Source organism: Ornithodoros turicata, chromosome 2, assembly GCF_037126465.1.
Source record: "Ornithodoros turicata isolate Travis chromosome 2, ASM3712646v1, whole genome shotgun sequence".
Taxonomy (NCBI): domain Eukaryota; kingdom Metazoa; phylum Arthropoda; class Arachnida; order Ixodida; family Argasidae; genus Ornithodoros; species Ornithodoros turicata.
In genome coordinates, this window is record NC_088202.1 from 81,084,404 (window position 1) to 81,099,467 (window position 15,064).

The 15,064-nt window shown below is 47.7% G+C and overlaps 1 protein-coding gene across 1 annotated transcript; it reads left to right on the plus strand.

Moving 5' to 3' along the window:
- Nucleotides 1–274: 274 nt before the first annotated feature.
- On the plus strand, nucleotides 275–10,569 carry LOC135383764 (major facilitator superfamily domain-containing protein 6-like). The gene is made up of 5 exons (XM_064613096.1): nucleotides 275–415; nucleotides 4,393–4,539; nucleotides 6,142–7,548; nucleotides 9,670–9,834; nucleotides 10,373–10,569. Exons 2-5 carry the CDS (start codon nucleotides 4,443–4,445, stop codon nucleotides 10,459–10,461), a joined length of 1,758 nt encoding a protein of 585 aa, XP_064469166.1. The 5' UTR covers nucleotides 275–415; nucleotides 4,393–4,442; the 3' UTR covers nucleotides 10,462–10,569.
- The last annotated feature ends 4,495 nt before the right edge of the window (nucleotides 10,570–15,064 follow it).

Sequence of the window (15,064 nt, forward strand, 5' to 3'; positions counted from 1 at the left end):
TATTCAAAGTAACTGAGTTCTTTGTAACTACAGCTTTTCACCGACCATTTGTGCAGAGCAGCTCGGTTGCTCTTTTGTGTAGTAACTGTGTTTGGGTAACCTTCGTAAAATATCTTTTCCCACTATACTGCTTTGAAGCTCATTCTGCACTACCTCAAGAAGCTGTCGACGCGCGTGCTAAGATGCATGCAGGACTCGTTGCGCCATCCAGTGGTGAGCTCAAGAAACGCTGAGTTGCCGTGATACTGCTGTTTCCCACGGCGGGGCCTTCGGATCGTGCAAGCCTGAGTAGTAAGGTAAATCAACTCGCGGTCTCGTTGATATCATGTCCGGATATCCCGAGATGTTACCGGTGTTGTGCATAGAAATTGTACACGTGCTCTCCTAACAACTGCTTCGACATCCTTTCTTGCAGGTGAGCAACGTTTTCTAGTTGTGGGGGTTACGCGGCACACTGCTGTTCGTTTCTCGCAGTAAGCGATGGCCTATCAACTCCAGGCGCATGCAAAGTCCTCCGTTGTGGTTGCCGCAGTATTAGCGGTGAAATTAAAGTGTGCACTCGTTCGATACGTCTCGGCCAAAGTCCTGCTATTTCTGGCCCATCGCTTTGACGAAAATATATTGCGTGGGTACGCGGCATGGAGTTGAACACAGCCTTCAGGAAGTTCTACGCACCGTTTCTTGCGCAAGGTTCATTTGCAAGGCTCATTTGCAAGGTTATCTTACTCTAAGAACAGAATTGAGGGAATCTGCCGTTTTTCTTTCCCGGCACGTTATTTGGTATTTCGCTATGTTATCTGAAGGTGACTGTTCTCGGAAGCTGGTGCCGTGGGTTAAAACATGCAGGATAAACTTTGGTGTACGAAGGTTAAACACACGGGTCAGCAACAACAACAACAAAAAAAAAAAAACTTTTTTTTTTTTTTGTCTCTTCGACATGTTGAGGTTGCATTCGTTTTGTTTTCCGACTTTATCTTCCATTTACGTGTTCTGGAGTTGCCTCACATCGCCATGTTCGTTTTTTCTTTTCTTTTTTTCGCTCAATCCATGAAAAAGGAAGAACCTGCTGCTTTGCCTTCGTTTGTTCACCCTTGTGAAACCAGCATGAGTTGCACTACTACGCGTGACACAGTAAGTCGAGGTGTCGGCTTTTTCGCAGCTGTGGGTGAGCTATAACCTTCTTTCACGAGAACACGCTTGAAGGTAGGCGAGTTTGTAACCTGGCGAAGCGGAGAGACTGAGAGACTTTGGACACAACTTACAGACACAGCTCCCTCCACCAATGTGGCTGGACATTGAATGTGCGAATATGTCGAATTTGTATTTGTAAACAAATCCATCAACTTTTTCTATGCATTTGCATCCCCCTAAATAGAGGGTGTTACGCTATAAAAGTGTACCCGCGCCGGCATATGCCGTGCTCGCGAGTTTCTCAAATGCAGGTGACACATTGTGTTGTCTACTTCACAAGGACGTTCAATCATGGTAATTTTCTAAGCAACTGAGCACCACAGTGCCAAGTTATAACGCGAAACATGCGATTCCCGTAGCCAAAACAATCAAGATGGCGGTGTTGCGAAGAGCAGTTGAGACACTGCTCCCCAGACGGCGACGTGTCGCATATGCTGCCAGCCTGAAAGAACTGCGGTTTTCATTTCGGTTTCGTGTAACTGTCTCATTTTGCTCCCGAAATGAGCCACGTGAGGAACAAAATTGCCGACGAAAACAGCAGACGACCAGGGCCGGCGAGAGAAATTATGGGATGAATCCGGATAAGTCGTCCCCAGGACCCCCTCACGTCTCCTGCGGTGCTGGCAACCGTCGGGCATTAGGTTGTGACGGGCCCTCAAGAGGCCCGCGCCGCGGGGCTTCATCCCAGATTGCCCTTCCTCTCGCCGGCCCTGCAGATGACAACCAAAATGGATATCGTCTGCTTTCTGTAAGACAGTAAAATAACATAACGCGGAGAAGTCTCGGCCAAAGTGACACGCGACACGTCGTCGTCTGGGAAACGGCGTCTCAATTGCCGTTCGCAACACCGCCATCTTGGTTGTTTGGACTACGCTACGCTACCTTTCGCGATTTTTCGCAATCTCACCTTCGGGAGATGCACCTTTCGTTCCGCAGCTTTGCGTAGCTGTGCTCAATGACCTCGAAATTTACCATGATGGAATGTCCTTATGAACTTTATTGCAGACAATACAATGTGCAACCTGCATTGAGTAGTTAGCCAGCGCGGCATCCCGGCGCGGGTAGACTTTTATAGGGTAACGCTCTGTACAAATGTTTTTCTTCGCCGATCTTTTTTTATTATTATTATTATTGTACTGCGTTCGTATTGGCCGCCTTTGTGATGACCCGATCAACTGACTGACGCAGTAGTTTTGCACACTCCGGGGAACCATTAGAAGGGACCATATAGCCACCCGAAAAAGTGGAATGGGACACTTGACTGGTGTAGGGGAGAGGGAATAGCCGACGGAAAGCGACAGGAAGAAACACAGTTCTGCATCGGATCCCGGAATTTCGGCATAATTACATGACCCGAAATCCCGGGATATCGCGGGGACAAATCCCAGGATTTCGGGATAATAAATTTCAACTTTCTGGACAACGAATACTCGGTGGTACGAGTGAAAAGGAAAGAACAATGTCTTGCCGACTTTTGGTTTCAAGCGTTCCCTTTCCCGGAAAATATAATTGGTAGTCCGAAACCGAACCTACCTCATCGTCCGCGACATATGACAGAGACGTTAACTGCTGACTTATTTGAGCGACGCAAACCATTACTCACAACAGCCCTCAAGTAGTAGAAGAAGTCTTCCGATCCATGGGCTACACAAAATATGGCAGCTTTGGGGCTAATGGCCATTCTCCGTCGGACGAAGAAGAAGAAGAAGAATCACCGTTTTGGACACAGCCTTCTCGAGAACTAGACTCAGCTACTCCAGAACGGAACACGACGGTTACTGTGGATGAACAAAAGCAGGAAGAGCAAACCGCACCATTCCTTATCCACACAATTGACATTCCCCATAATTAGGGATGGGCCAACCGAATCCTCGTACACTATAGGCAGCGATTCGAGATTTGGGAATCCGAATCCCAGTGCCCAAAACAGGAAATCGAACCTTTCGAATCCACCAACCGCGCTTGTTTGTTTCTTTTTAAAATTGGCACCTCCGGAATCCGCCGAAAGCCTAATTGGCCGACGGGCCCCGGACCCATTAATCAAAGTACAAGAAAGGACGCCGTACTCGGTAGCTCAGTCGGTAACGTACCGGCTTGCTGAGCTCAAGATCGCGGGTTCGCCGAGGGCTGTAGCAATGTGGGGGAGGTAAATATTGGTTCCAGCACCGCGTGTCGGAGATTTTTGGCATTCGTCAAAAGATCCCCAAGTGGTCTAAATTATCCGCAGTCTTACACTGCGCATGTGCAACATGGCTCCACACTGCGCAGACAAACCTTGCATGCAACATCACGGTACTATTATACCCGGTGTTTCACGAAAATCCCCCGGCTGTATAATTCGTGAACAGGTGGCGCCATCGAAGAAATTTCTTTTTGGTAAAAATCCTTGGGACATCGCCCATGAACTGAGTTGTGAGCGGCTCATTTGCATACGCTCACTAATTAAATGAACATCCTAACTTTAAATTTTTTACGCGTTCCCGATGCTGAGCGAATTTGCAGCTGTATCGCAAGCATTAAAACGTAGGATACACACGGTCGGAAGAAAAATATATTCTTTTATTCACGTGCCTCACACTGTATTTCTCCAAAATATTTTTTCTCCACGTGAAGCAAAAGTATCTTAAAATTAATTTATATTTTTGAGAAGTATGAGGTTTATGGGGTGCTCAATCTACCAATGCGTCTGGCAGTATTGCTCTCCGAAGGTAGATTTCAGTCACCTGATCACAGCTGCTGGAAGGCTTCCAACGTTGAGTGAAGAGCGGAGATTTTCGCGCTGTTGCTAGGAGAGAAGACGCGAAATCTTGATGACGTAACCTACGTTTGGAGAATTCGAAACTATGAAGTTTTGCGGTTTCTTTGGAAGATTCGTGAAAGCTCGTGACGGTCACTGACTACATTTATAGTTTGCGCACTGAGTCAGGCTGATTTATAATACGAAATAAGATATGATTTCTATATTCCGTAGTGGTATTATAAGGACAAAAAAAGAAAAAGAAAACGAAGCGCTGAAGGCGAATCATACCAACTCGGCGTTAGCTGTCCTGTGTTGTGATCGCCAGTATCTCTTTCATTGTGCCTAATTAATTAGATAATACTAGTTAGTTGACTTCTAAAATATTATTCCAAGGACAAAGATATTTCAAAGATATTGGTGCATGTTTGTAGTAAATTCACGAGGCCCTTGTCTCATTTCAGAGAGCAGCTGCCATAAAATCCTCAAGACCGCATTGAAGACCAAATACAACATGGACGACGATGGCCAGGTGACGCGTCATTGCATGGACTTCAGGGTCAACACAGAAAGACTACGGACCAAGATAAATTTTTTCCTTCTTTATTCAGGTACATAACTAGAGAACACACGAATAATGCTTCTTTCGTTTCCTGGTGAATATTACCTTGTGCCCAAGCCCGTACGTTCTCGTACGGGCTTGGGCACAAGGTAATATTCACCAGGAAACGAAAGAAGCATTATTCGTGTGTTCGTGTGTGCATCCTTGTTGTTAGCGGAACATAGCGAGAGCATATAGTATACAGGCCATGCAGAGTATCGGAAATGCTTTTCGCAATGGCGTTTAGGAAACCCGAGAGTGGAATTCCCTTCAAAAAAATTATTCAGGAAGGTAGAAAGTCCAGTGAAGGGAAGAGCGTCAGGACGACAGCCGCCGATATTTCAAGCTCACTATATCGGCGGCTCTCGTCCTGAAGCTATTCCCTTAACAAATTAACTATCTATTCTTCGTACAGTGCACTTGACTTTGGAACACACTAATGTACTAAAACACGCCCTTGACCAGACGTGTGAACATTTAAATATCTTGGTAGGTACACGTAAACTGCAATTGCTGAAGACACGGACTCGAGACTCCAACAACAACTTTATTGTGAGATGATGAATGGGGAGCTTCATCGCCAGGGGCGTTATTCTACCCCTTAGACCTCTACTCGAGAAACGTCATCATGACGTTGGTAGACGGACTGAAACCGAAACAAATCGGAAAGGGAGGGCTGGGTTCCACAAATGGGCACTTGTTCGCTGCCTCCTATTGAAAGAAAAATAGGACCGAAGGTCGCGTCCCTTTCAGGGACCATCGTAGTTCCCAAGACTCTGGCTTTCAGGCTCGACCTTGTTCGCCCCCTATCTTCGAGCGTAGTTCAACTCTACCTAATTTGTGGCGCTGTCGAACACTATGGTGTCATTTGTTTACAAACAGGGAGACGTCTATTGCTGGTCGAGACTGCATGGTGTCACGTGTCACACAATTTTACGTGTTTTAAGTTTAGTATAAGTCATCTTTAAGTGTAGGCCTCATGCTCGTAGAAACAATTAGTATCTGGTCATATTCAATCCGAGAACGACACGTTTGAGGCCCGCCCGATGCTTGTTTGTCATAGTTGGAACGACTATCCGCGTCACTCTACATTCTACGTACACCGCAAGGTGTAGTGCGCCGACGCCGAAACTATGGAGGCCCCACAGGCGACACCTGGTGGTGACCCAGTATAATCTCTCCGAATGAGCGACTCTGTTAGGGTCGACGTGCCGTTCTTAGATTGGACGTGTGTTCCCTGAAATCATATGACCAAAAGCTCATTAATTGATTTAATGTATTTAGTCATCCAGCATTTGCTGCTCCCTCCAAGAACATCTCCACTTTCTCACGTAAATTCCTTGTGAAAACGACATTTGAGCTGCTCTTATAGCTTTTTTGTAAAGAAGAAGAAGAAGAAGAAGAAGATCTGCAACGCCTAGAAGGCATCCTGTATCATTGCATGTTTTAGTGAAACGGGAGCGCCCCAGTGAATGTGCTTAACACGTTGTGAAGTATGTCGTTTGTGGTCAGCGCACCTCCCAAGTGACACGCAACGACATTGGAAACACGAGATTTACTTGTGAATGCGAACGAGTGGTAAAGTGTCTTTTCGTTGCAAATCTCGTTTCAGTGGGAGCCATCATTCTTCCAACACTGCCGGTCTTCGGGCGACAGCTTGGCCTAAACGCCGCTTCCGTCACCATGGTGCTGACAGTGGTGCCTTTCGTCATATTTGTTGCCAGACCAGTGGTTGGTGGCATCGCGGACAGGCTGCAGAAACTAAGCTTCGTTCTTGCTATCGTGCTGATTATCGAGATGGTCGGCATAATCCTTTTAACCATAGTACCTCCGATAACTCACGCCATTGAACCAAATACTACCATATCCGTGGAACTCCAGTCTGACCGTGGCGTCGTCGTGGGCGCGTTTCGTGGATCACCCAACACATCGTGCGTGCTTCGCTTCTTAACGAATACGTCTACTCACTGCCACATAGCATGCCCATGTGCAACGCAATTGAATGCTTCTCTTCATAGTAATTATTCTACGTGCGAGAAAGAGATCTCACTTGAAGCCCGGTTTCAACCTTTGGACAATGTTACGGCAGTGCCTAGTAGTTTTGTGTTGAGCTACAATGACTCTGCGCTTATTCCAGCATCCGACATTCCGTCCCTGGAAGTGACGGCCGTAACCTGCAGCGCAGCTTGTTCAGTGGACACCGGTGTGTGCTTTCCAAAAGACGTGATATCGGCAAAGAGCTCAGATGTTGTGATGAGCTATCAGCTGTGCGCCTTCTTTGTTTTACTTTCCCTCGTGAGGGTGTGCGCTTCTAGCAGTTATTCATTGTCGGACGCAGCGTGCTTCGAAGTTCTTGGAGAGTGTCCTCAAGACTATTGCATGCAACGTATGTGGGGAACAATAGGGTGGGGCATTATGGCACCGCTATGTGGTCTTCTCATTGATATTGTAAACAAAGATTCAGTTAGCACAGACTACACTGTCGGTTTTTACTTGGCTGCCGGCTTGCTCATGCTGCAAGCGATAGTCTGTTGGAAATGGAAATTGCATAAGACCAAGTCTAACAGGAATATATTAAAAAACGTTGGATCTTTGGTGAGACGCCCGAAGAACTTTTGCTTCCTTTTGGATATTTTTGTGGTGGGAGCCTGTAGCAGTGTTCATTGGTTCTTCATGTACTGGTACTTGCAAGACCTTGGTGCTACGAAGCTGTTAATGGGTCTTGCCCTGGCCACGCAATCTTTCCTCGGAGACCTGCCTTTCATGTTCCTAGCAAAATGGATGCTGAGCAAAATGAAGAACATTAACGTGATTCGTCTCGCCTACGTGGGCTTCTTCTTGAAGTTCCTCGGTTACTCCTTCCTGACAAATCCCTGGTGGGCCATCGCTATCGAACTGCTTCAAGGGCCTACGTATGGCTCGTTCTACGTTGCAATGACATCGTATGCGCAGAGCATCTCGCCCCCTGGCACAGAAGCTACGTTTCAGAGTGTTGTCTCGAGTGTCTTCGATTGTTTGGGTGAGTATATAACGGTGAATGCTCACAATCACGTAGCTCCCATATTTCTCCGCAGAGTTCAGTAGGTGCGTGTACCATGTTGAAGTTTTGAACACCCATGTTGAACCCCGATGTCTGCTCTGAACACCCCAGATAGCCGAGCTGGTTGGTGTCCCTCCTCATGCTGCCTTGCACTGATGATATGTCCCGTGTGGGATACGAAACGGCTGTACTCAGGGGCAGATCTAGGAGGGTCCGGATGTCCTGACCCCTTAATTTCAGTCGTTACATAGAGTATCAATTAACCTTAATAGTATAATAGCATACTGTCCTAGGCAGGACCCTCCCCCTCCTCCTCCCCTCAGAAAAGTCATGGATCCGCCCCTGGCTGTATTAAGTTGTTTTCTCTGGGGCCATATTCTCGTCAAAGTAATGGACCTCGATTACTTTGGGTCTCGCGTGTCATTGGTCGTTCCGTGAAGAAGGCATGAAAAACGGTGGTGGTGGTGGTGGTGGTGAAAGGGCTTGCCGTTGTCGGCCTCACGTATGTGGGCAACGTCACGACTGACGCCCTGGGGAAATGTGCGTCCTGGGCCGACTTCTAGGGGAACTGTGCCGAAAGGCATGAAAAACAGACGTGAATGCCACGCGCCCTCAATCAATAGTTGAGCACTTGATCCTACATTCTTCGTGCTTTATCTGCTTTGTCACGAATATTGAAGGAGCAAGAACTCGATTATCGGTTGAGGGCGCGTCACATTCATTTCTGTTCTTCACGCCTTCTTCACGTAACGACCAATGACAGGCGAGACACAAAGTAATCGAGGTCGATTACTTTGACGAGAATAGAGCCCCTGTAAGTCAAGTCGGAGTTATTCTTCTTGTTTTGTACGTCAAGCAGCGTATGAGGAGCGACCACACAAAATATGCTTGCAGAGCGACCTATTATCAGAGCGCAATTTCATTTACGAGAGCGCTATAAATACACAGCGTGACGAGAAAGACTCTCAAATCTGGGACAGAGAGAACGTGACGCGCTTCGGGGAGTGTTGTTCATATTCGCTACGGCAAATTCGTCTACTACGGACAGGATGAGGCGCTATTCGCGTGCACACCGCCGCACCTTGGCCGTACTGAACTGTACAGGGTGGCGGCTAACCTTTCAATAGCAATCCTTCTGGTTGGAAGTGACATGTCGCACATGGTTCCCACTGGTCCTTGAAACCCTTGAATACCCTGGAATTTGAAAATACAATTTTCAAGATCTGGAAAACCCTTGATTTCCCGCACAGTCCTTGAAAACCCTTGCTTTTGCATATTTCTCCATATTCCCGTGGAGCTGCGAGGCAAATTCCGCTTTTCCGGAGTCAGAATTATAGCCTCAAGACCGCAGGTGTAAGCACTCATTGCAACAGGAATCAGCAGTAGAAACCAGAAGTGCATGAAATGAACGGCACCATCAACCTTCCTTTCTATCCTATGATCCTATGTTCAGGAGTCATTAGTCACGCTTGTGAAAGGATCACTATCCTGCAGTCCCCAATGTATTTGCTCGTGCGGTAACAGTAGCTTGTATTTTAGTGAAATGTTGAAACCCTGGTCATGAACTGCGTTTTACATCCCAGGCAAAACGGCGGCTGAGCCTTGAAAGGTCATTGAAAGACCCTTGAATTTTTGTCACAAAATTCAGTGGGAACCATGGCTCTCATCATGGTGGTGCCTTAGCCTGGTGGCATATGACGTCGGTTGCACGCGACCTTCTCATGCGTTTTTCGCATGCGCATTTCTTGTCGTGGCCTTGCACTACTCCATTAAATCAACCACGCTCTCCATCAATAGCCTAATACTACTCATAATTTAAAAAAAAAACTGTCACAGGCTGCGTTAATTGCCTTGTACGAGGACCTCCCACAAGCTGAAATGGCATGCCGGAAGCGACCGTAGTGCGCACAGCGAATATATCTCGCATGCCGTGATACCCACTGCTACATTGTGGTCTACTGCTTTCCCGTGCACTTCGATGTCATGTGCATGCTTTTTTTTTTTTTTGTCATGTGTCAGAGGTAGTGACCAGAATCTTAAGTATATATATGAAGTGAGTATTTCTGTGTGTCCCGCACACGCGCTTTGCTTCTTTTTCAGGTGTCGCTGCTGGGTCCTTTCTTGGCGGCATGGGGTTTGCTTATGTGGGTGGGAGGAAAACCTACTTTATTGCCAGCATCGTTCCTGTGGTGTGGCTCATCTGTACTCTTGTATGCGACTTTTTCATCAACGAGTGCACGGCTTCTGACAATAACCTGAGGGAAGGTACGCATTTCGCAGAACTGTCTATAGACAACCTGCAGCCCTACGTCATCGATTACGTAACGCCGCCGCGCAAGGCATGCTAGTGGGCACTGTCAGCTTTATAAGTCCATCAGCCGACGCGTTTTTCCCGCTTCTTGCCAACCAGAGCAAAATATAACCTCGAACCGGTCACCTCTGGACGCCACATGTTTGTAAATAGAAAGTCGTCTATACAAGACTCACACAGACTCACCACATTTTGTGTGTGATTGCTCTTGACTCCTTGCAAGTCGCCTGTCCTCGCCATTCATTCATTCTAAAATGAAAAGCATAATATGCAAATATCAAAAACAAAACGAAGGAAGCAACGCTGCTGTCACGTTGGTCAGAGGAAGAAAGCGAAGATTCCTCTGTGACCTCCCGAGATTAAGCCTTGCATCAGCACTACATTTCTACATGTTGGGAGACAAAACCAGTAGCCCAGATGACATCTATTGTTATGATCAAGCACCCTGCATACACGGAGTCGTTCATAACTGCATGTACGTAATTGTTGCAGAGATCGAGCTGAACAGCCCGGCCAGCCAGCCCTTCATTTCCAGCAAAGAAAGGGGACATACTGGACAAGAACCTACTCAAGAAGCATGATAGTACTTAGAAGCAAATGAATATGTATTTTGTTATGTTGTTGTTTATCACTCATCATGGCACTCGCCCGTGGTGCTAATGTTTTAGAAATACAGTTAGTAACAAACTAACCTGTGTGTTATAGTTGTGCCTAAGGAGACGGTTTTGGTGGTAGTTCGATGCGGGTGTACGTGTCTGCATATCTCATAATCTATGGTATTGTTCTTCTCATACCATCGACTTCCATTTTCTTCCGTTCTGTTTTCCCTCCCCTGACGGGCGCATTTCCGCGTCAGAGCGCACGATTTTCATGTTCCCACCACAGTGGCATTCAGACGAAAAATCAGGAGACGTGGCCTTTCTGACCTTATTGGTCGCCAGTATATCGTTCTCGGTGGCTCCCGCCGACGCCGTGAAAGAAGTTTGGCATGGCACTTCTTTTTTTTTTTTTTTTTTTTCTGACTCGACGTCTCTTCTTTCCCAACGCCGGAAATGCGCGTATATTTCCGCCGTCCGCTCACGACGTCGCGTCGCCAACTGAGAACTGGCCCATACAGTTCAGATATCTGCATTGTGACGAACGCGCACGTGCAGTTTTATTTCTCTGTGTTAGGGGTTGACTCTCCTATTACAAGATTAGTCACAGTGCGCAGGGCAACCACGCTGGACTAGAAACATCATGCGTGTCAGCGACGTTTGTGTTACGACGTGGCCACACCGTGTGTGTTTGTTGCTCAAGTGGTAAAGAATCCCATTAATCAAACTTGTATAAGAATGGAGGAAATCGAATAAATCTGCAGCACAGCGCCAGCGCGCAAACGAAGGATTCAAGATGACACGCACACACACGCACACAGGGGCACGAAACCGATCAAGTAGGTACTTACGAATGAAACGTAATTCCCGTGACAAAGCTGCGTTCCGTCGAACGAGAGCCGCAGCCGTGTAAGAACACGTTAACATAACGTTGTTGCCGCAATGTTGCTCACATTCTAAGAGCAAATGGCTTTGGAAAAGCATAAAAACACAAAAAGGTGCGCGAGCAACAAAGCGTTGCTAAACCAAAACTTTAGACAGGATCACGTGGTGGATAGGAAGTAATGGCGATTTTGACACGGGTTACCGCCAGGGGGTCCCACGGAAATCTGTTCGAAACGGCCGCTCCTGTGTTTCTTTCCTCCATGGTGTCGTGCAAAGTAATGTCGGCTGACATTAGTGAATGTATGATTGAGTAAGTGCACGCACGTGCACCACTTTGAGACGTCTCCGGTAAAGTGTACAAAAATAGTCCCGCAAAGCAGCGGTTCGAGAATGAGATCGCCGAACGCTTAGCGGTTCTAGGAGTGAACTGGAGCGATAAGCTGTCGTCAAGCAGTATTGGCTGCAGTACTGCTCCTGGAAAGGTTTTTTTCTAATCTGTAACACTTAACCACGCCGAATTTCTCTTCCAGTTCAGCAAGCACAAGGATGGTGTAAAACTTCCGCGACACGTTCGCTCGAAACTACGACTTGCACGTCTGGATACTGTGTGCACGATATCGCGGTGTTGCGCGCATTGTAGTCCGGGACGCGACAAGCCACATCGTCGCACTTGGTGAGACGTCGCCGAGCGCGACGTTCGCTCTCAAGAATCGCTCTATGTTCATAGAGTTCTGCAGGATTCAGTCGAATTGATCCTCGACTGAAGAGCCACCCTCATCTTTGAATTCAGCCTTGCCAAGCCTTGAAATTCACATACGTTATACGCAACTTTGTCATCGTGTGAATTCTTTTACTTCTCGAATACTTTTGTAGCGTTCCGGCATGCCATTCTTTTCATAATCGGCTATTCTTCTTCCTCCGTCTCTGGCCGTCATCTGCCTATTCTATTATGAGGCGAGGGAGGGCGAGGTACCCAGCAGTTACATATGGGGAGTGGCTGGATAAGTCGGCAGACGAAGTTTACATGGCGGAGTTCAGTCGACATTTCGTCTGAACTACCCAAGCGTCTTCGAGCGTCTTATCTTTACTGTGTCGACTTCTCTTTTAAAGGGCCGTTGGCATCCGGAAACCCATCTATGAAACCGATTCCACTATATGCTCGGCATCGGCGAACAATGTACCTGGCTAACTTTTTCGTTCGAAAAGTGCTTTGAATATTAAATAAACGAATTTTAAAGATCAGAGCTACTTCCTCGCCTCCAGAAGCTCCGGTGGCGTGACGTCACTCAGTACTCGGAGGAGTGAGAGCGTGGCGCTCAGATGTGGAAAGGCACCGTCCAGACGCCCCGTAACTATGAGACACCCGCTCGGCCGCGGCATTCCTTTTCTCAAGGTTCTGCCTTTGTTGGTTCTTAGGGCTCGTTTTTCCGGAGAGGGAAGTCCGGAATACTCTCAACATCCGGCGTCTGCTCTTGTCATGTGTTCCGTCGAATAACACTCAACCACGCTACTATTCCGCGTGGGATTTTCGATACCGTGGTCAGTGGTCCGCGAGGAATAAAATGACACTATAGTTCCCCAATCGACTGGAACGGATGTCATGCGGCCGTCCCTTTAAATGGGTTGGGACACTTTCATAGATGTGGTTCATTAGATCACGGACGCGTTCTACTGCGCGTCAGAATAGTGAAGAAAAAAGAATTATTCTTCTAGGTGTCTTACTTAGCGAGATACAAGCCCTCGAACATGCTCCCGAGCAAAGCGCCGACGTCCATTCCTTGAGTTGCGTCCATTCCTATTGGCAGCCGCAAGCACGTGACGCTGTGATGTCAGAGCCGCATGAGTTTCGGTATTCGCAGTGCCCATGTTCTCCGGTTCTATTACTCGTTTCGCTGTGAAACTTTCAATGCAGGTTCATATTGGTTCAAAGAACTCCCCTTTTACGTTTATCTGGGATAACGTGGGATGACCTGTCTCAACCCCTTCAAGTCACGGCCGAAAAAAGTTAAGCTCGGGCGAACTCTGCGTTCTGCTGCGGAAGATCTCTACACGTGTGTTGCCAGGATAACCAATTTTTGCGCCTGCGTCCGCACGCAATGAAACGCAGTAGCGTGAACGTTGGTTCACATTGCCGCGTTTACGTTTGCGCTCACATGCTGCGTGCGGTTTCGGGGGATTGTTGCCATGGTAGCGGAGACGCGCTCTCCGCAAGGTCAGCTCGCCGGCACACCGCAAGCAGTTGAGCCAACTTCAACTTTATCGACGTAAGCAACGCAAGCTATCGCCTAATCGAACCGTAGAAAATCGCTGACACGTTCTGTTACGTGAGCGGCCCGCTGCTTCAAGCAGAGAAGCAGAGAGAGAGTTGATTGGAAGAACGCAACGGCCAACGTAAAAACGTGAACGAATCGACGTGTGTGAAAGCGTCAGCTCGTTCTCTGAGGAAACGCGTGTAAGCGCAAACCGCCGCATGCAAATGTAAACGCAGCAATGTGAACCAGTCGCTGCTGTTCCGTAAAGACAGACATTTCGCAAATTCCATTGGGAAACCAAATTCTGCCCCGGGCTGGGCAGGGTTTAAGTGCATGCTCCCTGCGGGGTACGGGTTTGCTTCGTCAATGGAATGCTCGTTCAAGGTGTGACGTGCGCTATCGGATTTATCTTGGGTGCGTAAAGTAGGAGGCACGCTTTTGGGGCGCTGAAATCGATGACATGACACACCCAGAACTGCTACTAAACAGTGAAAAGCAACTTTGGAGCGCTACACTGGTCGCCGCTTCTGGTTGTCTGCTTATGCAGTGCACAGACAGAGGACACGTTGGCTTAGTTTGAACCTATATAATAACGTTGGAAGCTCATTATAACTCTCATTATAACTTCGATTTAAATGGAAAAAACGGGAATTTGTAACAGACGACGTGGTAACTGTTTACTGTGAACATGGCTGCATGGCGTGAGGATGTCCGCATCAAAGCAATGCATTTCCCGCGAATAACCGCCGACGTCCGTGTGGAGGGTGTCCACCAATAGAAAAGCAAGAGAACAGTTATAAAAATATTACAATTTCTCGAAAAGGGAGCATCAGATAACATAGTAAGTTCGTATTTTGCTTCCGAGTCCACGCTTCGGAGGCCGTCCTGCCGGCGCTCAACAGGAAGTACGTCACAGAAAATCTCAAGCACCCGGACGCTTGTCGTCTGCTTCCATGCACCGACATGGAACGGGAGCGCGAAAAGCGGCTACTAGACTCACACTCCCGGCTGCGCGAGTGTCGCCTGTGTCGCGTTAAGTGAGTGGAGTTTGGAACACCGGAGGTCTACTTAACGCACCCGTTTGGCTGCTCGGTCTCAGCACACTGCTTCGGAATCGTGCCATATAATTTGAAGTACACACAGCGGGACGCGCCATGTTTCGAATGTTCAATACACGCGACGACAGTCTCCGCGACACACGAAAAGAAAAAAATGCTCCACACTATTAGAAATGAACTTCACCGCATAGCACGCTCCTAACCAGCCATCATCTCGAAGGATACCGTTATCTGCCCTGGGGGCTTAATCGTTTCACACGTTCAACTTAACGGCACGAGACAGCTGAACGAGTCGTTCAGGCTAACGAAACGAGCAACTTTATTGATGTTTTGCTGAGGTCACAATCTGTGCTCCTCGTGGAGCTTCTTCTTTGTGGTTATTTGTGCGCGTTG

Coding starts and splice junctions, on each gene's coding strand:
- LOC135383764 (XM_064613096.1), top strand. CDS start 4,443: ATGGACGACGATGGCCAGGTGACGCGTCATTGCATGGACTTCAGGGTC. Junction 7,549..9,669: donor GAGTGTCTTCGATTGTTTGG/GTGAGTATATAA, acceptor CTTCTTTTTCAG/GTGTCGCTGCTGGGTCCTTT. Junction 9,835..10,372: donor TGACAATAACCTGAGGGAAG/GTACGCATTTCG, acceptor TAATTGTTGCAG/AGATCGAGCTGAACAGCCCG.